The sequence below is a fragment of the Drosophila kikkawai genome, chromosome 2R (genome assembly GCF_030179895.1).
Source record: "Drosophila kikkawai strain 14028-0561.14 chromosome 2R, DkikHiC1v2, whole genome shotgun sequence".
NCBI lineage: Eukaryota > Metazoa > Arthropoda > Insecta > Diptera > Drosophilidae > Drosophila > Drosophila kikkawai.
This window is the reverse complement of record NC_091729.1, coordinates 9582780-9608182: the sequence shown is the minus strand read 5'-3', so window position 1 is coordinate 9608182 and position 25403 is coordinate 9582780. Positions and strand designations below refer to the sequence as shown.

Sequence of the window (25403 nt, the reverse complement as noted above, 5' to 3'; positions counted from 1 at the left end):
TTTTACTGTACATGCTCCGTATAGTGATAGGGAGTTGCTGCAGCCCTCGAGCTCTGCATCCGTTGCGAGCTGCTAGTTTTCGTTTCCTTCCTCGCCAGACATGCCACACACACATTTGCATATATAAATAACGCTAATTTCCCATTGCTGGACACAACAACAACAACAACAACAGGCACGGGCTGAAATAAAAAGTCCAAAATAGGTGCGAATAAATATTTTAGCAGGCAGGGAGGAAGCAGAGCACCAGGCACATACACACACACTAACGCTGACATGCCGCACACATAATAGAAATTAACATTTTGCACGTGACGGCGCCGACTTTCCCTAGTTGACTTCCCCTTCCGCTCGCCCTCCGGAATTCCTCGGCTCAACCCCCTAATGGCTGCCATTGCAATTATGCATTTAGTTTTGTGTGCATTATTAACCAACAAGTTGTGTGTGCCGGCCAGCTACCTACCAGTATACATAACTATGCATAGATACATATACATATGTGCAAATGGAGAAGGGAGGGCTATAGGGGACACCTTGTGGTCTAATTGAAATTAGCAGCATTACGAGGTGAGCGGTAAAGTGAGGAGAGCAGGTAGTGGCCTGTTGACTGGGGAATTGGGCATTTTGGCTTAGACGATTACCCCAAATGGTTGTCATGGGGGCCTGGGAAATTGTGGAGATTTTTTGGGCATACTAAGCTTTCGAAAAGGGAATAGAAATAGAGTGGAAATGGAAAGTGAAATGAAATCAAATGGGCCTAACTTAAAGTGATATAACATTCGTAATTGCAGGACTTGAGGTCTCAGTCGGCTTCGATTTAATGAACACCAAAAACTGGAGCCAAAAACAACAAAAAGAACTTGTTAATAGATCGTTTCATTATCTTACCCTTCGATCTAAGCTTAAACCCGTTGGGAATCCTAAGCTTCGATGCGACGGCAAATGCTATATATATATATTTATTTATTTCTAACGAATTTTACCATCAGATAGCTACTACTTTAATCCTAAAATATTGCCAGTGAAGCAACACATTGTGCTGTCACAACTCAGCGCTCAACAATTGCGCAGACAAGTCAAAGCCAAAAAATCCAAAATGGCCTGAAAAAAGGCAACAAAAACGCGTTGCATATTCATGGGCGCCATTTACCATAAACTAAGCAGCAGAGAGGGAGAACAAAGAATGGGAAAAGGGGTTCAGAAATACCTGCAACCAACTGAAAAAAAAATGCAAAAATATACGAGAACAGTAGACAGGAGGTGGCGGGCTATAAAACACTTGCTTGATGCTCAGTTATAACCCGGGGACAGTTTAATTGGTTGCATTTTTTATGCAGCCCATTTTGTTGCAGTTGCAGTTGCTGTGCTGCTGTGCTGATGCGTTTTGTGAGCAGGCAATGCAAGTGGAAAATTGACAATAATTTATTTGATTTGGTTGCCGCAGAGACTGGGAAAATTTCATCCGCGACTTTGCTGGATGGAGATAATATTGTTTTAATGCGTTCAGTTTATAGAAGGGGGAATTTTTTGATTCCAGCAATGAAAATGGTCGTTAAAAACTGAATACTATATAAATGTGTAAATGAACGTGATCTTTTCAGTATACTTTTTACTAAGGATTCTTTTTAAAAACTAGCATTCCTTAGAATATCTTAGAATATAAAATTATAAAGCTTTCTTTACAACTTAGTCAACATTCATTGATTATTTTAGTGTATTATACAAGTTACTTGATTGCAAATACCACCAGAAATCTCTTCGATTTCATCCAGCGAATCCCTTTGTGGGAACACCCGTCTGTCTAGGCTGCTCAGTTGAACTGAACTCTCTTTTGTATGTTTTTGTTTAATTTCCGGAATGCAATTTATTCGGCTCACAATTTGTTGCACCACATTTAATTGCTCTGACTGACTGTCTCCCATTTGTCCCTCTCTCCTCGTCTCACCTGCAGGCAATCACACGAACGACGTGCTCAAAATGCCGAACCTATCGACTCGCAACGGGAATGGCTACTGGCTGGACTCCTCCACCGGCGGAATGGTGTGGCGTCCCTCGCCCAGCGGCGACTCGCTGGAGATGCAAAAGGATCACATAGCGGACTACGCGCCGGTGTGCGGTGCCCCGGGCTCACCGGCCGGCGGTGGTGGTGGTGCCGGTTCCGGTGGCTCTGGCGGTGCGGGCAGCGGTGCCAGTGGCGTCGATGACATTCATGGAGGACACGGCAGTGAACGCAATCAGCAGCGGTAAGTTTTACCCCGAAAAAACCAATCCAACAATAAGTGGGGGGAGGAAGAGACTAAAATAAATACTCGGTTTGGAATGCTCTTGAGAAAATCATTGTAAGGACTCCCTTGTTTTTAATTTTTTAATTCTTGAAACAAAAAATAAGAAAGAATTGCTTTTGTAGCAAATATATTAATTGTACAAATGTTTTCTTAAGCTTAAAAACATTTAGGAATATATAAAACAATCTTATTTTCAAACTCCTGTATTTGCTTTAATTGTTTTTACTGTCCTTAGTTTTCTAATTTAGTCATAAAACCCAACCAACCACCTTTTGAGTCGAGTAGAGTATAGAGTATTCTTACAACCTGACAGCTCAAAGCGACGACAATAAAAATTCACCAAACTGTGAAATTGCATTTTTCTGCCGCGGCGACTACCAAAAAAAAGAAAGGAAGAAAATTCCGAAAACACAAAGAACAAAAAAAGGAAACTCAAAAAAGGAAAACACACCAAAAAGCTCACTTTTCAGTCGAGTTTTTCTTTCGCTCTCCCCTGGGTCATAGGCAAAATCAAGTTAGGAATAGAAATGTTGGCCACGCTATTTATGTTGATTTTTGGCCAATGCCCAGTTGAGTTTGCGCCGCCAAAAAAGAGCAATGCAATTACCAATGGCTCAGAGGGTCGGCTTTAAGGCAGCTTTAAGTTTGTTAGGAAACGGGAAGGGTTTCAGGGCTGGAATAAAATATGCTATGCATAATTTTGGCCACGCATTTGCAATTAGTTTTGCGGTAGATGGCAAATCAAAGCTAAATCCATTTAGCGGCCAGAATCTGGCCTAGGGCGATCTAATTTATTTGTCTGGCCCCTGGCAAATGCAGGAGAGCCAGCGAATGGGGCTGAAAAAATATTGTTTAGGCTCGAAAATGTTTTGGCGCAATGTTTCTGGCATCGAATTGTAATTGTTATTTATTTGCGGCTAATATTGCGTTGGCCACAAATTATACCAAATTGTTTTAAGTGGTGTGAAAAACGAAAGCCAAACTCTTTAAATTTAAGAAAAATTGTGCACAACAATTGTGCGCTAACAATTGTTAGTCTATTCAATTATTAAAATGCAATTTGACCCTCACTTTGGTAAATTCGCAAACCTCTTAAAACATAATCGCTTTACCGGAAAAATATTATGAAAAATCTACTTAATAAAAAAATATATATTTATTGTGTGTCCCGGCAGCCCAGCTGCTGTCCATCCGATGGCAATTAAATGCCAATCAGGCATCAAAAGCCAAAGAGTCATGCTAAAAAAAATATTTTTAAAAAGTTGAGGAAGGCAAAACCGAAATTATTTAATTTAAAAATGCGCTGGCCTGCTCGAATATTAAACGAGAATGTTTTTCCAAGCGACTACTGTAAATAAATACGGCGCCCAGATAATTATAATTATTTTTGCACACTTAATTAGCCATTAAAACGCAAATTGAAAATGAGTCTCATCTTTCCCTGCTTTCCCCCCTGCAATTTCAGTTGCAATTTAACAGAAATTTTAATAAGTATTGCAACAAAATAATAATAACCATAACAATAAAAGTAATCGCACAATAATGAGTGTCATATGTGCAAGGGAAACTGGGTTTACTCTCTGACCAATTTTGGAGAATATTATACAGGAACGGAGAATTTTACACTTGACTATGACTCCTTTTTTTAGGGATTAAGTGGAGCTGTCTTTAGATTTATCAGAATTAATTCGTTTAATAAGTTTAAATGTTTTTTATGCCACGCTCAGGCGGACATTGACAAGCTCATTACTATTCCATGTACAGGACCAACTTTCATTCCACAGCGCCACTCATTAAGGGCATTAAAAGCCTTCTATGTGGAGTGCCCTCGCTTTATCCCCTTCGCCATGGCAACTCCATCAATGCGCCGTATATTTTTACAAGCATTTCAGAGTTTTAAAAATGTTCTCGTTCTCTTCCTTTTTTTGTTGGGCGGTTTGTGAGTTCGGTTCGCGATGGCTCCGCCAGGTTAATCCGCTTTCAGTATTTAAATACGAAAATAATGCTAAAAATGTGAGAATGAGGGGGAGCCGTGGCTGGGGGTACGGAAATTGGGGATGCTTTTGGGAATTCCCGCCAACGTTTTCGCCTTTTGTTTTAAGCTGGTAATTTATTTAATGGATGTAAGGATAACCGTCTCTAGCACTATTTTCTCACCTGATCTTGGCCATGTGTGTGTGTGTTTGGGGGGGAGTGCATGAGATATATGAATGTACGGGAAATCCCAACTAAATTCACATTTTTCCGCTTGGAAAAACACGCACCAGCAGCCAGCATCCAGCAGCTAGCAGCAGGACCAAAAATGCAAATTTCCGCCGCGCCATAAATCGCACAAATTTATAACCAAAGTGGGAGAACCACCGGGTCAGAAATATTGTAATAAACAAGCCGAGTAATAACCGAGTCTGCCTTTTTTCAACTCTGTGTTTGTTTTTATCTGTTCATTTGCAGGTACGTGGGCGAGTATTCCAACATTCCCACGGACTACGCGGAAGTGTCCAGTTTCGGCAAAGCGCCCAGCGAGTACGGCCGTCATGGCAATGCCTCGCCCGCCCCATACGCCACCTCCTCGATCGTGAATCCCCACCAGCAACAGCAGCAGCAGCAGCCGCGTTATCAACAGCGACCAGTTCCCGGTTATGGCCTCCAAAGGCCAATGCATCCCCACTACCAGCAGCAGCAGCAGCAGCAGCAACTCCAGCAACATCAGGCTCACCAGCAGCAGCAGCAACTGCCTCCGGGTAACATCTATCAGCAGATGTCCACCACCAGCGAGATCTACCCCAGCAATTCGGGAGCCCCGCGCTCCGTGTACTCCGAGCAGTATTATTACCCGAAGGACAAGCAGCGGCACATTCACATCACCGAGAACAAGTTGAGCAACTGCCACACGTACGAGGCTGCCCCCGGAGCCAAGCAATCCTCGCCGATATCCTCGCAGTTTGCCAGTGTGAGGCGTCAGCAGTTGCCGCCAAATTGCAGTATCGGCAGGGACAGTGCTCGCTTCAAGGTCCTCAACACGGACCAGGGTAAGAACCAGCAGAATCTGCTCGACTTGGATGGCTCCTCCTTGTGCTACAACGGCCTCGCCGATTCCGGTTGCGGCGGATCGCCTTCTCCCATGGCCATGTTGATGTCACACGAGGATGAGCACGCTCTGTACCACACGGCGGATGGGGATCTGGATGATATGGAGAGACTGTACGTTAAGGTGGACGAGCAACAGCCGCCCTTGCAGCAGCAACAGCAGCAGCAGTTGCTTCCCCTGGTGCCACAGCATCCGGCAGAACTGATGCAACCCTCGCCGCACCTCCAATCCTGGCGGAACCAGAGCACTCGAGGCAGTCGGAAGAATGGCCAGGAGTCCAGCAAGGAGCCCAACGAGCTGATCTATGCCCCCGGCAGTGTGGCCAGCGAGAGGAGCCTGCTCAGCAACTCGGGAAGCGGCAGCAGCAGTCAGCCAGCTTGCCACAATGTCTGACCCCTGCCCGGCGGTTCATCCCTGGGCCAATCTCAATCTCAATCCAAGTCCCGATCCCAATCGCAGAGCCAGCTGGAGTCTCCCTCCCAGGAGCAGCTCTATGCCAGGGAGGTGCGGGAGTTGCTGGCTTGGTGCGAACGCTTCAACAACGGAGGAGTGGAGAATTTTGAGTAGAAAGGGAAACAGGATATGGGAAAGGCGAAAGGAAAGGATTTTTGCTGGGAAAGGGTTGGAGAGTTAAGAGTAAGGAGCGACATTGGAACGAGCGAAGCAGTGAACGACTTTACCCTTTTCGGTTATCGATTGAGGCCATTACTTTGATTATTATTATCAGTAATCTTGATTTAAGTAAAAGAGGATACTGCATATTTATTTCTTATAAAATGTAAAATTTGAAAGGAGTTTACTCTTGGAAGAAGTCACATGTTCGCTCGTTCCTTTTGCTGCATTTGTCACATGTTGAATTTGTGACCAAGACTGAGACTGACAGAGTGCGAGGATTGCATGAGTTTACTTATAGTTTGATTAGTATTACAAGATTTCTTTTCTATTTAAAGAAAAGCCGAGCTCACTTATCTATGAGCCTTCGGCCCTATGCTAGTGATAGACATATTACCCCCTTCGACATCTCTCCTGCTCTATCTATCTCTATCTCGCGCTAAATCTCTGACTAAGAAACTGCTTTCGTTACACCGTAGACTAAGGATAGCTGTAGCCAGATCACTGTAAATGTTTATAACGAACGTATGATAAGTTCCTCCAAGTATGCAGACGATGATAGCCAAAACTCTGCTTTAGCTCTAGGATATGTAAACCGATTTAGATAGATCGATGGGGCCGCATTTGTTAGCTACTTAAGGGGTTCGTAATTAGGCTAAGCATACGGACAGATGCCCGTGAATGTTTATCCGCTAAGTGTACATATTGTAATGCCCTAGCTGTAGGTAATTATACGTATATATATCTCTATAAATATCAAATGAATTATTCAATCCAATTATGCAAATGTGAACACAAATGAGTAGACATAACAAATAATATATAAACATAAAGAATTACAGACAAGTGAATAAATTGTGCATATAGTAATTTAAAATGTAATAATCATAGCAGCCCCTCACCCCCCAACCCCATTAATTAGTTGTTGTTTAACTACCCTATACATACATACATACATATAGACCTATATAACCAGCATAGTAATAGAAACTGCATTAAAAAAAATACCACCAAGGCATATATACAAAAAAAATCCTTCAATTTCGAGCCAGAAAGCAAAACAAAAAGCATTTTGTTGACTTCTTTGGTTCGCACTAATGAACTGTACTCAAACGCAGACAATTATTTATAGATATATCCAACGATTTGTGCCGAAATCTCGGCTGAAAGGACGTTCAGCACACACAAGTTCATTTAGCATGTTGTTTATCGCACCCAAAATGATGGTAATTAAGTGCGTTTCGTATGTGTGTCTATGCGTAATTGTAATTATTGATATTGAATACGTATTTACAATGTAGCAATTACAAAAGCGAAAATAAAAATGCCATAATTATGAAATTAAAACAAGCAAAAACGTTTGCGAAAGCTTTGTTTTTTTACTGCTATTTACGGTTTGGCTTTTGTTGATTTTCTTCGGTAAATATTCCACAGCTGGAATGATGGAAACTGATTTGATCTGTTGCTGTTTTATTGCAATTGAATTTATCTCTTGGGATGGGGTTTTAATAATCGTTGAATATTTCTCACGAAATTAATATTAAAGTTGCAGGCATAAAGTGTTGCATATTTTTAGGCATCTTTTTATGTGATTTGAAATCGCTTGTGGTCTTGCAGAAAACCTTTTTAATTAATTTAAAATCTAAATTTATATATTTTAAAGAGAAAATCCGAAGAAAACACAACGGCAAACATACAATTTCCAGTATCGCCTTTACTCTGGCTCCGCTAATTGAAATGTCACAAGTTGCCACCTGTGAATGCTCGGCCACGCATCCCCAATCCATTTACAACCCCATCCCCCATCTGCTCACCCCTTTCGCCCAACTAATTTCAGACGGGCGACGCGCTTTTAATTAGCTGCAAACTCCGAGACCCAAATTATGCATGACTCCTCCATGCAACCGAGTGTGCTTTTCGGCAGAGGAAGGGTTAAAACGGGGAGACCGCGCCCGTTTTAACTACAAAATAATTACGTGCTAGGCAATTAATGGCCCCAAGGGGTTAGAGTTACAAAAATCCCGCAAATTTTTTCCCGCTCCAAGCTTCCACGTGCGCCATGTGGCAACATCCGGAGGCCATTTGTTGCAAATCGACAACCATTTCCGGTGCACAAAATAATGGAGAGTGAGGCGGCTGGAGAGTGAGTAAGGAAAGCGGAACAACATTTGTGAGTTGCGGTTTTTTAATGGGAAAAAGAAACCATCGCAATGTTAAATTATAATTTAATTATCTAGAGGAGAAGGAGAAAGTAAGTAAAAATGGTATTTAAATGAAAATTAAACTAACTAAAAATTTAAATCCTTTTTGATTCATTTAAAATCGAACACCAAAGAATTAAGTAACAAATTTGAGGAGAGAAACAAGGCGACCTCGTCTCTTGCCCAAATGTATTATCATTTGATAGCTCAAGAGGCAATAGCCATAGTCATTGTTTATCTTGTGTTCTTAGCAAAGCAAATCGCCAAGTCAGGCAATGTCCTCTTAAAGAACTCTCGCATGGGGTTTTGGCAGACAGATGGGGCTTTGTTGGGGTAACAGATGCGTTCGGCTTCAACTTGTCACCTAGCGTTTAACGATAAATTTGCTGACAGCGACAACGGATAATTAGTTTCGCTAACGAGAAAACTTCCACTGGCTTGCTCGGCCCACGCACACACATGGCCCATGATTGGAGCGGAGCCACCAATGCAGCATGTTAACCCAAGTAGCAGGAGCAACTGTAACAACAGCATCGAGGACATCGAGGACGACGCAGGGCTGGGCTCCTTTCAGTCGACTTGATTCCGGCGAACTGGCGATATAGCAACAGGATGGACCATCCGGCGTAACGACTCCCATGCTTCACTGCACCGTTCTCCTTGAGCTAATAAAATGATTATGTGTTATTTTTATGCTGTCAGCGGAAGGATACGCATAAGGGGACTCGCAGGGCTCCTGCTCAGCCAGCAATTGCCCATGATTGTTTACATGTTAATCGCAACTTTTAATGGACAGTGAAGCCATTTATGTTTGATCGTTTACATAATTGAAGTGGCTTAAATTAAGCTCAAGGGAGTATGAAAAGTGGGAAAGTTTGACAGAACCCACTAGATGAATAACATATATATTCTATTCTAGTTTAACTTTAAGCTTGCGAGAGAGTCATATGGCACTTCAAACTTATTGACTTTATGCACCCTATTATAAGGCTATTAATTCTACAGTACATTAAATATATTTGAAGGTGTGTCTACGTAAATTAAATATAGAACCTATATATCTTTATGACTGCCTTGGAAGGTTTTTTAAATTTTAAAGCTTAACTAAACGATATTCCCCATTCAATCAACTTTAATGTGCAGCACCGCGATGTTCAACTTGAGAACTGTTTAACTAAATTAACAATCCGAGGCATGAAAACTTTTCAAGTTTTTCCTTCGAGCCGCCCCCATTGAGTGGAAATTTTTTATTGTTAGGTGGAAAGGCAAACAAACAAACAAATAAACAAGCGAACAAACGCACGACAGACGCAGGACAAAAGCGGAAGCTGGCAAACAAGCGGAAGGCTCTTCTGGCACTCAACTAATGGCAACATAATGCGTTTATTGTGGGGGACACAATGTCGAATTGGGGAGGGGCACCAGCTGGGGAATCCCCCAAAGAAGTGATAACCCGGCGCAAATGTCAACGCAAAAGTCAATCAATGCATTGGATGCTGAGCAGATGAGTGGAGTCAGGGGTGGGACTTTGTCCCCAGGGGAGGAGGATGCTGCTGTAGGCGTGGCAGACACGAGACCAGACAAAAGCCAGGGAGGATGCACTTGAAATAAATTTTTAATACAATTTTTTTTAATTTTGAAGGGGTATTTTTCAGTTCTTAATAAATGTTTTGTAAATAAGAAATCTCTTCTTAATGTTACATTTTAAATTTTAATAGCTCACTGCAATTTTAATCCAATTTTTTCCAAATCTATTTCAGTTTAACCTTATTTTTCCCTCAGTGTAGTGGGTGGTTGTGTTCAGTTGTAGTAAAGTACGCACTTTTCAATGGACCAAATACAGACACAAGTCAGACGGAGCGCATTCAAAATCAATTCAATTGAAAAACATTTTCCTCTCCTGTTTTTCCCACTCTCTTCCTTTTTTTTTTTGTGAGGGTTGACTTTTGCTCTGTGTTTTTTCTTTTTTTTTTTTTTTTGGCTAGTCTGCGATGTCATCGGTGCTTTTTTGTTAGCTGAAAAATCACTTGGAAAGTTTACAGAGTTCAACAAAAATTGTGCTCATTCTCGTTTTGCGGGTGGAAATGACTGATTTCCGCGATGCATTCAAAACATTAATGAGACGTAATGCGATGGCCATGACGGGAATGATTCTGCGTTCTCATTTCTCAGTTGGCCACTCATGGATCGCTCTCACTGTGCTGTCTCATCAAGTTGGGCAATTAATTGCCAGCGCCGCCCCCGCGACAGTCGGCGTCGTTTGTCAAAAACTTTGTTGCATACTTAGTGGCAGCCAGATATACATGCGATATACAAGCCGGAGATATTGCCACATCATCATGCAAATGCCTCGACAGTTTTCAGATACTTATAGCTCATTAAGCATGGCACCCTGGCATCGGGCCCAAAATAATTGCCCAGTCACGCCACGCCCACATAATGGCTAAGCCGCTGCGGACCGACTGACTGACTGACAAATTTTCACAGCTCAACGCTTATTAAACTCGGCTGAAAAGTTCAATTAGCTTGGGGGATATTTTGCCTTGAAGACGAGGGAATTTGCCAGCTTGAAAGAAACTATAATGGACAGCTTTTACAATTGTTTTAAAGAAGTTTGAGTTCAGTTTTATATAAAATATCAACCAACTTGTGTTTAACCTAAGAATTGATGTTAATATTTAGCTATTGAATATAACTACATTAAGCAACAGAACAAATTTATAAATATGCAACACTTAAAAGAAAAACTAAAACAAAGAAAGAAAATATGAATAGAAAGGTATTGGACTTTGGATTAATCACAGGCCGCCTTTAGTTTCGTCTCCAGATACTGTTGGTTCAAGCATCCCATCTTGGAGCTATGCGAGCTGCTCCCTTCCTGCTTCTCCAACTGCTGGTATTTACCCAAAACAAAAGTCTTGAACTCCGTCATTGTCGTGACCTTATGGATGCCGTCGTGTACGCTCCACGGCTCCACTACCACCTCGAACTGGCAGTAGTGACAGCGCAGCATCTCCTTGGCCCCAGCAAAGTCCATGAGGCCGTAGGACCTGCGACCGCACATGGAGCACAGGTACTTGAACCGGGCACTGCAAACCTCTATTAGCGGCAGCTCCATCAGCTGTTGATAGGCCTTGTAGGCCCACTGGCGACAAGCCTTGCCATGACCCGTCTCACGGTTTAAGACAAAGGCTGCGGCATGGCACATTTCGTGGAGAAGGGGTTTGATCAGATTGCCCGGATGCTTGATATTCTCCCACAAAAGCAGGCGGGCCGAGCGCCGACCGGTCGAATCAATGGACATTTCGCAAGAACAGGGCTTTTTCAAACTGCGCTTCCAAACTATGTCCGGCTGCAGGGCGCAGTGGAAGACGGCATGATTGAAAACGTTGAACAGGAGCTTAGCCAGCTCCCGCTTGCAGCTCTTGAAGTCGCTCTTGCGATATTCCAGCGCCTGAGGATGGCACAGTTTGATAGAAGATGCGGGGTTAAACGAATCTAGGAAGCTGTAGGAGAGCGGATGCTCCTCCAGGCAGCTGAGGCAGCCCTTGTGCCGGCGACAGTTGTTTGCCCGCCACTTCTCGCTGGGCAGGTGAGTCAGATCGATCGGGGCCTTGATGTAGTCTGGTGTGTCGGTCTCCATTGTAAAAGCATTGACGAGCGTCATCGTATCGTCCTGCGTCTTGTCCTTGCGCCCATCTGGCTCCAGGTAATCTTGATCCTCAAGATTGTACAACTTGCGCCGAGGTGGTATCAGGCCCAGGAACTTGTGAATCCGGGTCTTAAGATCGGCATCATTGTTCAGGTCTAAATCGGCGAATGGTTCATGCATAATAGTTGCCAATGGTGGCTCCATATCTAGGTAGATAAGTTTAGTGATCAGCTTGCCGCTGCTTCTGTGAGTGGAGCGGCGTCGCTTGCGACTTGACCAATTCGGCTCCTTGTTGCAGGAGTTCAACTGGAACTCATCGTCACTGTCCAGCGATGATAAACTCAAAGAGTCCTCCGACTGCGAGGATAAGTAGTCAAACTGTTTTTCCAGGCGCCTTCGTACCACACGACCGCTCCGGGTGACATCCTTGGGACTGGACGAGCAGGTAACCCCTTTCATAAATTTTTTGGCTTTGCTGTCGTTGTCACTGCAAGAAAGCGACGAGCGCTTTAAGGAAGACTTCGAAGACTTTAACCCCTTCGACGACTTCGAAGACTTTGATGTACTCGCGGTGTCCATGTCGGCTTCACTGATGTCTGAATCTGTTGGGGAACCAGAACTGCCGCCTCGCTTTCGTTCTTCTCGATGGCGATGGCCAGGATGTGGCAGCTGTTGTTGTCCTCGCCGAAGCTGAGTAGTTGTATCAGCTGAGTCTATGATCTCATATATCGATTATGACTGTCATTATCAGGCTTACATTTTTGAACTTTTATTGTTTTGAGTGCAGCATCATTCCTACTTTGTTTTAATAGAACTAACAACAGTTTGTGCTAACTCAATTTATAGTTAACAGAACTAAAATGGTGAGGAAACATTTTTTTCGACCCTCGTCATTGTCCCAAAACTTCATTTGACTTCAAAGAAGCCTTCGGGCAGTAACTATCTGCTAGGAGTTCAATTAATTACCCACACCCACCGTACCAACGTCCAAAATGTTTTGTCAGAATTCAAGAAAATCTTTTCAGAACTGGCAGCAGGACATTTGTCACACGCTCGCTTTCACCAGCTCCATCATCATCTTGATTTGGACGGCCATTCATTCAACCATTCGTTACCCTTATCCCGATCCTTATGTTGATGCCGGTGCCGGAGTTCTTGAGCTTTTCAATATTAATTGCGGAGCTTCGGAGGGCAGACGAAGACGGATAAGATGGCGGTGGGTCTGGGGTCAGGTCAAGTCGAACCAGCACAAAGGACGCGACGCGTCGACTGACCCGTGTCCTTCCCTTGCGTTTGACTTTTGATGAATGGCCAAGAATTCGGCATGACATGAATGAGCATTTTAAATAAATTAGTTGTATTCGAGACGCATTTCTTTTGGCCTGATTGAGTCCTTTGATTAGCTCACTATAAATCAAAGCGAACACTTGAAGAAAATTAAATGCGAATCGTACAAGCTCTGTAAGAAATTGGTCATATATTTTCAGAATCTTATAAACAGAAAATTAAATCAAAGGAAATATTGTTTCATTGCATAAAACATCATTATAATATTCCAAGCAAGTTTAAGGTTTAAAGAACCTCACCAAATCATCAACAAAACTGTCACAAAATACACTTAAAGTGTAATCCCTCTCACGATTTATGCCTGGCGGTTATTAATTAAGACGATAAACCAGCATAAAAATTGTTATAAGTTAATTAAGCTAAATGAAAAGCTCTTAAGCGAGGAGCTCCAGGCGCCGCTCAAGGTGAAGATGGAGCATAAAAATGCCAGAGATAAATGGGATATAAGCAGGATAACCAGACCAAGCCGAGAGGAAGACAAATGTCTGGCAATTTGGCTAAATGGCAAACTTGGCCAAGTAAAACATGCACGGGAGCATAATCAAGACAATAATTATTATTGTCATGTGTGTATTTTGCTTCCCAGAAAACTTCTCCCCACTATCATCTGGCGGCACTGGGAAACTTTCGTTTGGGTTTTCGGTTTGGTTTGCCGTCTGTCTGGCACTCATCTTTCCAGCTCCTCTGCTTTTCCTCCTGCCAGACTGACGACTGACAACGTGTGTTAATTATGACCATCTGTGCGGAGACTCGAGCTGGGGCGAGTTTCGTTTCGTTCTGGGCCCAAATCGCATTAGGGAAATTACCCCTGAATGGCGAATACCTGGACAGACATAAATAGTTTTCTTGTTTTGGCCATTGTCTGTCTGGGAGCCGCTTAAAGGCTTCCCAGCTTATTTCAACAAGGCGTGGAACTTACTGCAGTCTTTGCCTAATTAAGCGTTGAAATTGGCATTGTCTTGTTTAAGGATATTTGCAAGATCTTAGGCTAGTCACTAACAGTTGAAGAAATGTGGTATAACTATATATCTATAAAGTGAAATTTAAACTGAATAGAAACAATATATCTTTAGATATACCTCAGATATATAGAGCGCTGGCAAAAAGGCAGCTTAGAAGTTATAATTAAATTGATGTACGCACAGTCACGCCTCCGGCATAATTGACTTCTCTTGACCTCAAAATCCTGACCCGGCATCCACGAGACGAGAACCATACACTTAACCCAAGTGCTGCGGAGACACATTCATTTTGGCCCCTCCACTAATTGCTATTGACAGTTATGGTTAGGCTACAAACAACAGGATGATTAAAAATTTAATGAGTCTGAGGGGGAGGATTGGTTGGGCCATTTCCTGGGGGCTAACCACAATCCATCAGTGCCGTACTTTTGCCAGAGTTCAGAGAAAAATCAAAGATATTTGACTGCCGGCGGGCATTTTTATTTGACCCTCGTCGTAGTTCTGGCTGCTGCCTGGGGAACTATGGAAATTTGTTGTTTAACTTGTTGCTAAATACACAAATTTAATTTGATTACAAAGTTCCTGGAACGGCATTAGAACGTATTTTGTGCAAAGTTTTCGCCGAATTTGAGAATATCTCAAGGTGTTGGGTAAGTGCAGCCGCAGGCTACTGAAAATCACAAGCCCGACAGCTGCTCGAGTGCTCTCTGCAGCCTAATGAAAAGTGAAATGATATTTCTGGGTGAAAGGAGAAAGCCCAGGCCAGGACTCTCCCTAAAAGCCAAATATTTTCCACTGCCAGTCTGATATATTTCATATTTTGTGTGTTCAACGCTGCCTGAAATGAGATTTGCGATACCCTTTGAAGGGGGTGCTGGGGTTTAGGTCAGAGTTCTATAAGACTGTCAAAGTAATATATTTGTTATGAATATAAATACATCAATAATTGGGTTTCAAACAAGTAAACAAGAAATATACAAGCCAGTTTTATGAATGCAGGGTATCGAGCCTCCTCCTTTTTAAGACATTTTCCTTGCTAACAGCTTCGTATCCAATGCTGATGTTTGTAATTCGAGCTTAGTGTAATGGAATTTTTAAGCGAATGTCACAGAAATGCACAAAGTACAATGAAACAACAAGCTGCTCAAATATGCAAAGACTTTTACCCCAAGCAGACGCCGACATGCAGGACACCTTATGGCTTATTACGTTCGCTCTGCCAAGAAGGTTCCTGGCCCCGCTTCAAGGACTCCCCGCAGGAAAAATGGAACTTATTTTCGTAGACAAGAGCGAATCTTGTGTTTATTTGCGCTTATATGCACATCATCTATCATCTATCATCAGGTTGTGTGTGTGCTCCACTCCCGTACTTCCCCCTGCAACGTTTCCTGCGCCCTCACAGCTTGGGCTGCATCAATTTTGCCGTTGCCATTATTATGATTGTTATTAACTTAAATAGAAAATACTTGACTGTTTCATAAATCTCACCCACTGCCAGGGGGGTCTGTACGAAGTTGGGGTCTTGCTGCGTCAAGTAGATTTATGTGGCTGCTGCTATTTTGTCGTGTGGTGATGAGTTCCTTTTTGATTTATTTGTGCGAAGAAAACTTAGACAAAGGAAGTGCCGTTAACCCACCCGGGGAAAAATGAAACATCTGCTGGGATAATATTTAAATCATAGACTAAAGTTGAAAGAGGAAAAATGTAGGTCTAACGAGTTTTGGATTTTGAAGTAGGGAAGATAATAAAGTTAAGGAGATGAAAATACATTGGACTCTTATATCAATACTTTAAAAAATGCCATCTAAGAGGTTCCATTTAGTTGCTAAAACTTTTTCAACTGATTAAATACCTCTCAAGTGGGGTTTCCCGCCGTGAACCGCAGAATTCAATTAAAGCGTTTTGCGTTTCACCTCAGGAATTAGGCAAACTAATTGGCCGCAGTCGCTGGGAGCCAAGGAGATGATGGCAGTGGCTAAGGGAAAACAGCCTTTTCCAGTCAGACAAAGAGTGCGTCTGGAGGCGCTGAAAACTTTTAATAAATCCGCAAATTACTTTATAAGCAACTCGTTTTCGGGCTGCTTATTTTGTTTGCTCGGGGTGGCCCGGTCTGGTTGGTTGGATGACAATAAGCGCGATAAGAACTTGGCATAAACAAGCCCAAAGCCGTAAACTACAGAGGGCGAGGCAGGACTGAAATTAAGGCAGATGGCAGGCTGCAAGGATAAAAGGGAAATGCGTCCAGTCAGAACGTCCACACGTTGGCTGCCGCGTTGGCAATTTTTATTTAGCTTTTGTAAGTTAATTTGTGCACTATTGTCCTGGCAGGACCCGCTGAATGAAACGTTTGCCTTTTGCACTTTCCTTCTCGCCTTTGCCATTTCCTCTTTTTTAATGTAATTCAATTTCAATGAAACTTAATCGTCCGTACATGGCAGTGACCATGCCAACCTCCTGCCCACTCCACCCAACCTTTTAACATTATTTGCGTCATTTTGTGGTGGTTAATTTCAGTGCAACGCTTTTACTATTCAATTATGTTGCCGCTTGTCGCCTCGTTCGCAGCATTTTTTATGCACTCTTGTTTATGATGAGAGTTCCCCTCGCTCGAACTTCCTGCTCTATTGTCCTGCTAATGCCGGCCTGTCCTGTTTGTCATCCCGTGTGTCCTGTGTGTTGCCGTTGTGCTTTTTTCATTGTTATGAAAAATTAAATGGGCATAAATCATGCTAATGGCGCATTCAAAATTTATTACGCTTTAAAGCCCGATCCACCATCAACTTATTTATGTATTTGCAATTATTCCATCACGGGGGTGGAAGCGGATTTCGTTCCAAGTCTACTATTGAATGGTTTTCGTAGTGGGCTCGGTGTGAGAGTTAGTACGGTTGATCTCATCTCGATTTCAATTAGATGATTGCCGGGATGTGAGGATATTTTTATGGGGGAAACAAGTTGGAAAAGCGATGATGTCAGCGGAACTGCTCAATGGGGGAGAATTGTTTTAGGTCGAACTTTGCGCTTACATTTATGAGCAGAGATCAAAGCAGAAGCATTTCAATGGATTCGAAAAAAAAGGTTTGAATTGAAATTGCAAAGCAAAATATTAATCATAAAGTAGGTACATTAGCTTATTTTTTATCATAAATTTTGTAAGGTTTTAAAGCTGCCATCATTAGCCGAGTGGCCTCCTAATATATTGTGCCCCACTTAACCGCCATAACTAACTCGGCAATCTAAAATTTCATTCGCCACGCAGCTGGTAACAATGTGCGATGCTTAATCCGCAGCGGAAAAGGGCGATGGAAATTTGGGGGATCAGGGCGCTAAAGACGAGCGCCACCCACATAATGCAAATTGCTCTTATAATTTGCACAGCAGCGGCGTCATTCATCAGCCTTAGCGGGTGTGGGGAAACTCGAAGCGGGCTCGGGGGAAATAGGAAAGTTAGACAAATTTCCCAGGGATTATCTGCTAGGATGCTCTGACTGCACTTTGTTGGTGCTGCTGCCACTGCCGCTGTTGCAACATTCCCTCGCCGCCCAACACGCTTTGGCTCTTCATTCCATTTATTATAACAACTTTTTTATTCCATTTCTCCTGCGTTGTGGGGGTTATTTTCATTGCCAAAAATATATATATTTCAAGTGGGTTCAACTGCGGAGCGGATTTTATTTGGTTTTAGGATTTTTCGCCCGGCAATGCACACGAGTTTGTTGCAAACTGTTTCGGACACACACTCACATGGCCTCGCAGACACATTGGCACTGCGGATATAGATACATTGGGGCCATTGCAGTTTGCATCCGCAGATACAGATACTAGCTTTCCTCGACCTCCCGCAGAGAAGATTTCATTTGGTTTTTGGCCGAGTGAGAATTCCATCAGGGAAAGTTTGTTATTCGGAATTGAGGGGAATATTAGAACAGAACAATTTCCATTGCAAAGAATGTATAAATGTATTAAAAATATATAGATTACAGTATATTTCATTATTAAATATATATTATTGTGAACCTAAATTTAAATAACTTAAGATTTATATATGTATACGGTAACTTTCTTGAAAATCTACAATTTTAAGCTTTTCATTTCCTCATTGAAATGTTTAGCTTTATTAAAAACCAATAAGCTTTTGTAATACTTAAATCTACAATGTTTTTTTTTTGACATGATTCCAGGTCATCATTTATTCGAGGGTATACTCTCCCTAACCGCCATCATTCTTAGTCGATTTTTCTTTGCATTTTTGGGTTTTCCCTTTGTTTTTCCTGTCTGTCTCTCTCTTGGCTGCCGTAGTCCCTCCTGTGCAGGCTTTCATAGGTCCACCTAGTGTGTTGTTTACAGGTTCATTCGCGGGATTTTTCACTAGAAATTGGAAAGTCGACGTCGGCACAAAGAGTTAAGTCCTGGCAGACCGAGAAGTGAAAGGGACTCCTGAGGGGGAATCGCTTATTGTTCTGACCCACACATTGTTGTATTAAATGAAGGATTCTTTTTTTGCGCTCCTATATTCGCTCTTCCCCTTTGCGGTTGTCATTGCATTAAGCTGGTTAGGGCTTTAATTTAGAGGCATCCTCGGCGAAAATCGCATCAACACAGCTGGAGATCGTTAAATAATTCATGTCAGGCCGCTCGCAAATCGGAAAATGGAGGGAAAAAATGGGAAGAAACGAACCAAAGCAATGAAAGCCAAATTAAGCAGTGGAAAACGGGGGATAATGTGGGGAGTTGGCGATGCTGGATAACCAGAAGCCAGACACTGGGGGATATTCCCAGCTGGGCGCCTGATTTACGTTGCAATAATTTTCATCTCATTTTCATTACGGTTTCGGGCTTATCCCTGCCGCCTTTCCGGGCTTGCTTTTCTCCAGGATTCCCTCCGTCTTGTGCCAAAAGGTGAGAAGCTCTTTTGGCCTGCAGGTCGCTTTGTGCCTGGGCGGCCACTTGAGCCCGGCTATTTATCATTCCCAAGAGCTTATACATAAGTTTAAGTCTGCCCATAGGCCTCTGCATTTCGTAGTCCTGGGTTACCAGGTGAGTCCCCCTCCTCATCTGCCTTTCACCCAACATCTGCGGAGTTTCCATGGAGTTTTGTTTCCTTTTTTGCAAGTGCCATCAAAAGTTGTGAACAAGTTGCCGGTTTGAAACAACAACAGGAACAGGAATAAAAGGGATCAACAAGGCACTCAGCACCAGCAGTCCGGACTGGTTAAAACGAGTGTGACACTTCTCAGTGCTGACAGATTTACATCAATTATTGAACAGGTGCAGGTAACATGTTGCTCGGGGTTGGAAAGCAGTGCAGATGAGATTGAATTGGCAAAATATTCTATAAAATGTTGGCATTTATTAAACAACAACAAGCAAATAATGTGCATTACTATTTACCACTTTTCATAGTAAAGTTATTTAAGATTAAAACTGAATAACAAAATCCACAAAAGAAGGTATAATCACATGAGAAAGCAACTATGAAATGGCTTAGAATGTTTATTAATAATATTCCAACAAAACATTTATTGTGATACTTAATTACTTCACTTAAAGAAATATTTCTTCCATAATATTATAAACAAATAAAATTGTACATATTAAGACCACATCTAAGCCTCGGGTATGCACACATCGCCTGGCTTGCTTGCTTGAAATTTGTTTTTTGAATTTTACAAAATCCTCAAGATCCGATTCATTAAGTCCTGGGGAACAAGGGCAACCAAAACCATTTATCCCTGGCAAAAGGATTTGCAATTCAAGGAGCAGAGCCAAATCCCTTTGCTGGCAACTCAATTAGTTGCACGCATCCATTAGATATTCCGAGCACAAAACAAAAGAGTGGAGCGATTGCAAAGCCATCAAATAGCTGAAGGCCGTATTCGAAGAGGAAGGGATCAAGAAAGGAAGGAGATTATTTTTTGGCCGCACAGGAGGTCAGACCACAAACAAAGATGTCACGCAGTGCGTTGCCCAAGGGGATTTGGCCATTGGTACACCCAAAAATATTATATATGACATTTGGTTATGAATACTAATGTGAACTGGACCGGGGCAGGGTCCTCTCGGCTTACCATCCGATGGGGTAACTTAAAAGTTTATGCCAAAGACTGCTTTGCATAGTCCACAAATATACATATTTACTCGATATTGGGTTGTGGAAAGGAGACGAGGTTCCCTTCTCTTGAGAGGATTTAGGGAGTTATGTTTTTTTCGTTGTCCAGATTATTAGTAACAGTCGAACCTTCTTCGAGTTTTCCGTTTCCTGTAAGCCTACAAAATAATCAAATCAATTGGCAGACAGGAAAAGTGCGGACACTTGGCCCAGCCAACTGCGACTAATGTGCCGCCATCAGATATGCAAACAATCGTCGAGCTAGACGAACATCCGAGAGTCGCAAAGTTTATTAACCGGACTATGCACTTGGGGGAACTCCAGATCTTTTTAGTTTTTCTCAACGGTGACGGGTTTCCTGCAAGCCATGCGGAGGACCTCGGGCAGGGGACCACCCGAAAGACTCTTCACCATGCCGGGCTGGATGTTGCTCAGCAAACTGAACAGACGCTGGTGCTGATAGTTGGCGGGCGAGCCACCAGCACCAGAATAGATCTTATCGTCCACGTAGACCACATCTATGCCCTCGTTCAAGATCCGGGCATGGTAGTGATGGTTGTGCGGAAAGAAGTTCAAGTCGCTGCCCAGCTCCTTTGTGATCAGCATGTTAGACCCACTTGCCGTCAGCTTGACCAGGAAAACCACTATCTCCATTTCGCTAAAGAGGCTCTGCCCAGCCGGCAAAGCTGTCAGCTCCACGACGACATTCTCGCAGCAAATGAACTCCGGTTCATACGGTTGAAGGGCGTGGAAGGTCAGCAGGGTGGGATCCGGCTAGCAAAACATCAGAATTATAATGACATTCTACCAAACTTAATTTCTACTCACATTATATCGCTTTTTGTAATTTTGCAGCAGCTCTTCAGTGCTGTAAATGGTGCCGTGCCATTTGGGCGGAATGTAAACCTCGTGGTCAGCCGATGTCAGCAGCATAGTCTCATGCTACATAAATTACATTTCATTGATGTACAAATGTATTTGAAATTCATATACAAATTTCAAGTGCAAGGATTTCTCACCAGATCATATGAATATTCGTGAAGATTGTCGGGTGTCACCTCCTTTGGGTTTCCAAAAGCATCCAGAAACATGTCTAGTTTTTTTTTTTAACTTTTGGCTGCCTTCCGCCAATTTCCACTTCAATTAAAATTTTGCACTTGCTAGTGTGACATAAATTTTAAAGCACACTTGCATTGAGAAGTATAGTGTTAAGTTGGCGTTGGTAACTTTCGATAACTTTTAACTTTACGTGATTAATGGACGGCTTACACCATACAATTCACTTAATTATCTTTTCACATTGTTGCAAATTTCAACCAATGCACATAATCACAGAATTCGTCCTTTCCATTTGATCAAATCGGCATGTTTTATTTGTCCACAAATTTTTCACACTGCTAGTTTGCTTTGAAGTTTAAGTTGGTAAAGTTATAGTTAAAGCTGTTAATTTAAAGGATTGTAGTGGAAACTGTTAAGATATCGATATAAATATCGTTATAAACATCGATATTAAGCAAAACAATATATTCGTATTATATAACACTATTATTAGCGTTTCGCTCGTTTCCGCTCTCTTCTTTCTACCAACAAAACGGAGTGGTCGTGTTTTGTAAATCTAGAAGTTTAAAAAGAACCAAGTTCAGTGCTAATAAAGAAATAATAAAGGCAAAAGACTATAATTGGATCAATACTTCTGGAGTGTCTATATTGTTTGCACGAAAACTTCAGGAGAAAAAGCATAGCGACATATTTCGCTATTCCAGGAATTTCATTTTTCTTAGAATTCCTAATAGAAACGCTTCTATCGGTCGTGTCGACATTTCGCTCTGAAAACATCGAAAGGTGCCACTATCAATACTTTCCCAGCTCTACTTTGAAAGAGTCACACTCTGGGTTTTCCGTTGACGACGAGATTAGCCGAGAAAAATTAAGGAGATCTGGAGTTCCCTCAAGTGCATAGTCCGGTTAATAAACTTTGGACTCTCAATTATTCGTCTGGCTCGACGATTGTTTGCATATCTGATGGCGACGCATTAGTCGCAGTTGGCTGGGCCAAGTGTCCGCACTTTTCCTGTCTGCCAATTGATTTGATTATTTTGTAGGCTTACAGGAAACGGAAATCTGGAATGGATGGGAACAGATTCAAAAAAATCTGGCCACTTGGATGTGTCCCAGTAAATGGTTAAGTAATAATTGCTTTTCTATATTTTCTTCATTTAAAAATTCCTTGATTCCTGCACTTGAACTTCAAGGTTGCATTTCGCAATTGATAGTGCAAGGACCAAGAGCTCCATTTAAATCTACTAAGGGGACTCTGTCCATTTCCAAGGCGATTATCTTGTTTGCCCCGAGCCCCATAAATTCGTCCACGCCCATAACTGGGCTGACAACTTAAGTGCGGTCATGTTTTTGGGGTTCAGCTCTAGCTCCGGCTACCCACCATTAGGAAAACAATTACAGACGACACTGACAGGCCCAAAATGCAGACCGAAACTGAGATGCCGTCCGGACACATCCTAGTGGCCGAAGTAGAGCCGGAGTGGTGGATCAGGAAGAGATAGCATTCGGCGTCTGGCCGGGATGTGGCCATAAATTATGAGTTTGTCGTCACATGCTGGCGGTCTTAGCCGGTGGTCATGTCTATTAAGTAGCCTTTGAAGCCACCGACTCTGTTCCTGTCCAGTTTTAGACTCAACTGGGGCTTATTTCCCAATCCCTTGGCCGGACATCTCGGCCTTTATCAAGTGCATTTTTGAGGCAGCGTTTGGTCACCGCTTTGTTAGCCAAAATTGTTTACCTTACCTACTACATATGTGTGTATGAGGAGGTGCTCCTTTTGGTGGCTCAACCCCCACCCTCTATATCCTGCGAAATTCTAAGACATAAATTATAGCCCCGAAAATTCCTTCGGTTCGAGCTTCATTTTCATGCTCACGAACTAGAGAGCGTCACATGTGTGTCTAAGTGATTTTCAATAAGTTGCGAGTTCTGTTCGTGTTCCTGGGGTTGGGTCAAAGTTTTTGGGGCACGATTTTTCACAGCTCCAGATGTCTATATACACATCTATATATGTATCTACATATACGTATGGGAAGGAGCATAATTTATGGCGCCTTCGCCTGTCGGTGGGTGGGTGTCTGAGCCGCCGTCGGATTTTCGCAGGCGTCGATGATGACGAGCGATTTCTCATAGCCAAAAGTGAGTTTTGGTCGGGGGCCGCTCATTTCGCCAAAGCACCAGCCATTTGCAGCAGCTGCGACCTTTGACATCCCCCAGGCCCAAGTCGGCCACGTTCGAGGGCCAACTACATGGCACGTAAAAACAAACTTGATTTTCGGCCATCAAAAAGCGCCATCCGTCTTCACGAATTCGTTTCCTTCGACTGCGAGTAGCTGCCAAAAAGCGCGACGTGATTCAATATTTTTGCAAAATTGTTTTTTAATCATAGTTTCGACAGAAGCCAACCAAATGTTGACCGTAAAAGAAGAGATAGAAGCCCAATTGGATGTGCAAATAGAAATTGTAAGGTAATTTCCTTTATTTTTTTGAAGCTTTTTATGGGTAATTTATAATAAATTGTCATACATATTTATGTATTTACTTTAGTGTTTGGATAAAATATTACTGAAAATATTGGCGTCGCGATTTTTTTTCATATATTATCAACTGAAAACAGGTGTTCGTTATTACTGTGAATATATTCGATGAAGAGTTGAAGGTATGAAAATCTAATCATTACCATAAACTATAAACAATTGTAAAAATCAAGTTACTAAATACCATAGTAGAATTATACAAGGTAGTCCAGTCGAAAAAAATAAGCCCTAGTTCGACTCATCAAAGTATGCGTGAGACGGGTATAGTCTCAAAGTTTGAGTGAAATGTCAATAGTATGTGTGTTAAACACACTATGTTTATAAGATTGTACATTGGGGCTTAAATTGTTCAATCTCTTTAAAGTTGTTGCTGAAGTGGAGTTTTATAAATAAAGGTCCCAAATTAAACGTTTTCCATTTCATTAAACCAGTTGTCTTTTTTATAACTTAAATTTTAATAATTTTGTGTTTGACATAATGCGTTGTTTTTGTTTATGTATGGCTAGTCTTTTGTTTAAGTTCTAAATTCTAAAATATATTCTTGTCTTAAAGAAAAAAATTGCAGTAAGACATTTTATTTTATTTTTTTATTTACTCAGATTGACAGGAATAATATTTGTGCACACAATCTACTCAACCCATTGAGTTTATCTCAATGAATAAACACGAGCTGTCAAAATAAGCCCTAAAACTCGAACATTTGGGACCAGACTGGACTACCTTGTTTAATTCTACTATGCTAAATACATTGTCAGCTTCTCTCACAAAAAAAAAGGAAATGACAACTATACATGTAAAGAGCACATCGACACTCATAAAACATAAAAACGACAAAGAAAGGCAACCGAAGAAAATGCTAAAGAAAACTTTTGCAATTTCAAAGATCTGCAGCTGGCATTGGTCGCCACTCTCGGCTATTAACGCAATCGAATGACGTTCTTGGCTCGGATTCCGACTTCGATTCGCTTCCCTCTTTATGGTAAATGCCCGCAAAATGTTTGAAACGCTCAAATAGTGAAATGGCAACCAAATCAGCGAGTCCCCATGCCATCCTAAAAATTGCAATTGTGACAATGCTGACAATCTGCAGGCGACAGCCAACACCAGAGCCCAGGCGGTAGACGGGGAAAACGGGAATCTGAAGGATGAGGGGAAACAGACGGCAATGGCAGTTCCGTCTGCATCTCCTATTTTCTCCTCAATGCACAGAAAAATAGGGTATTTCCATGTGAGCATTTAAAAAATGTATGATCTCAATATACATACATTGTGTACGTTTTATTATTCATTATATTTTGGATACCATAAAAATAGAGTTCAAAAATTGCTTGAGTTAATAAAACCTTTGATTTTTTTCCAGTGCATTGTCCGTCTAGCTTTTGCCTTCATGGCAACGTCAAGAAAACGGCGACACTTACAATCAGTATGAAATTTACGCGATTTTCATTGCGGCAAATGGTTCGCTTTTTTCGGTATTAACATTTCTCGGCAGGCATTAGAGCGGGGATTGGTGGAGCTTGGGGTATGAGGTGTCTATGAGACGGGGATTGC

General features: G+C 42.1%; 3 protein-coding genes across 5 annotated transcripts in view; 1 reads left to right on the top strand and 2 right to left on the bottom strand.

The window, feature by feature from the left end:
* robo2 (roundabout 2) overlaps positions 1-7331 on the top strand; it is a 44604-nt gene extending 37273 nt beyond the window's left edge. For all 3 annotated transcript variants that reach the window (XM_017166443.3, XM_070284222.1, XM_070284220.1), the window contains 2 exons: positions 1952-2243; positions 4737-7331. In XM_017166443.3, the coding sequence (XP_017021932.1) occupies positions 1952-2243; positions 4737-5766 (1322 nt within the window). In that variant the 3' untranslated portion in view covers positions 5767-7331. The remainder of the gene's footprint in view (positions 1-1951; positions 2244-4736) is intronic.
* A 3525-nt stretch (positions 7332-10856) lies between these two features.
* On the bottom strand, positions 10857-12658 carry LOC108074401 (uncharacterized). The gene is made up of 2 exons (XM_070284604.1): positions 12596-12658; positions 10857-12528 (listed from the first exon to the last, which is right to left on the bottom strand). The coding sequence occupies exon 2, from the start codon at positions 12415-12417 to the stop codon at positions 10981-10983; it is 1437 nt and encodes a 478-aa protein (XP_070140705.1). The 5' UTR covers positions 12418-12528; positions 12596-12658; the 3' UTR covers positions 10857-10980.
* Positions 12659-20512: 7854 nt separating this feature from the next.
* Positions 20513-21435, bottom strand: LOC108074410 (uncharacterized). The gene is made up of 3 exons (XM_017166438.3): positions 21276-21435; positions 21085-21198; positions 20513-21030 (listed from the first exon to the last, which is right to left on the bottom strand). The coding sequence occupies exons 1-3, from the start codon at positions 21345-21347 to the stop codon at positions 20587-20589; spliced, it is 630 nt and encodes a 209-aa protein (XP_017021927.1). The 5' UTR covers positions 21348-21435; the 3' UTR covers positions 20513-20586.
* Positions 21436-25403: the final 3968 nt, after the last annotated feature.

Excerpts from the sequence above, each read along its gene's own strand:
- LOC108074410 (XM_017166438.3), bottom strand. The coding sequence starts at position 21,347 with ATGTTTCTGGATGCTTTTGGAAACCCAAAGGAGGTGACACCCGACAAT. Across the intron at positions 21,199-21,275 it reads ACGAATATTCATATGATCTG|CATGAGACTATGCTGCTGAC; the intron begins GTGAGAAATCCT and ends TAATTTATGTAG. Across the intron at positions 21,031-21,084 it reads ATTACAAAAAGCGATATAAT|CCGGATCCCACCCTGCTGAC; the intron begins GTGAGTAGAAAT and ends ATGTTTTGCTAG.
- LOC108074401 (XM_070284604.1), bottom strand. The coding sequence starts at position 12,417 with ATGGACACCGCGAGTACATCAAAGTCTTCGAAGTCGTCGAAGGGGTTA.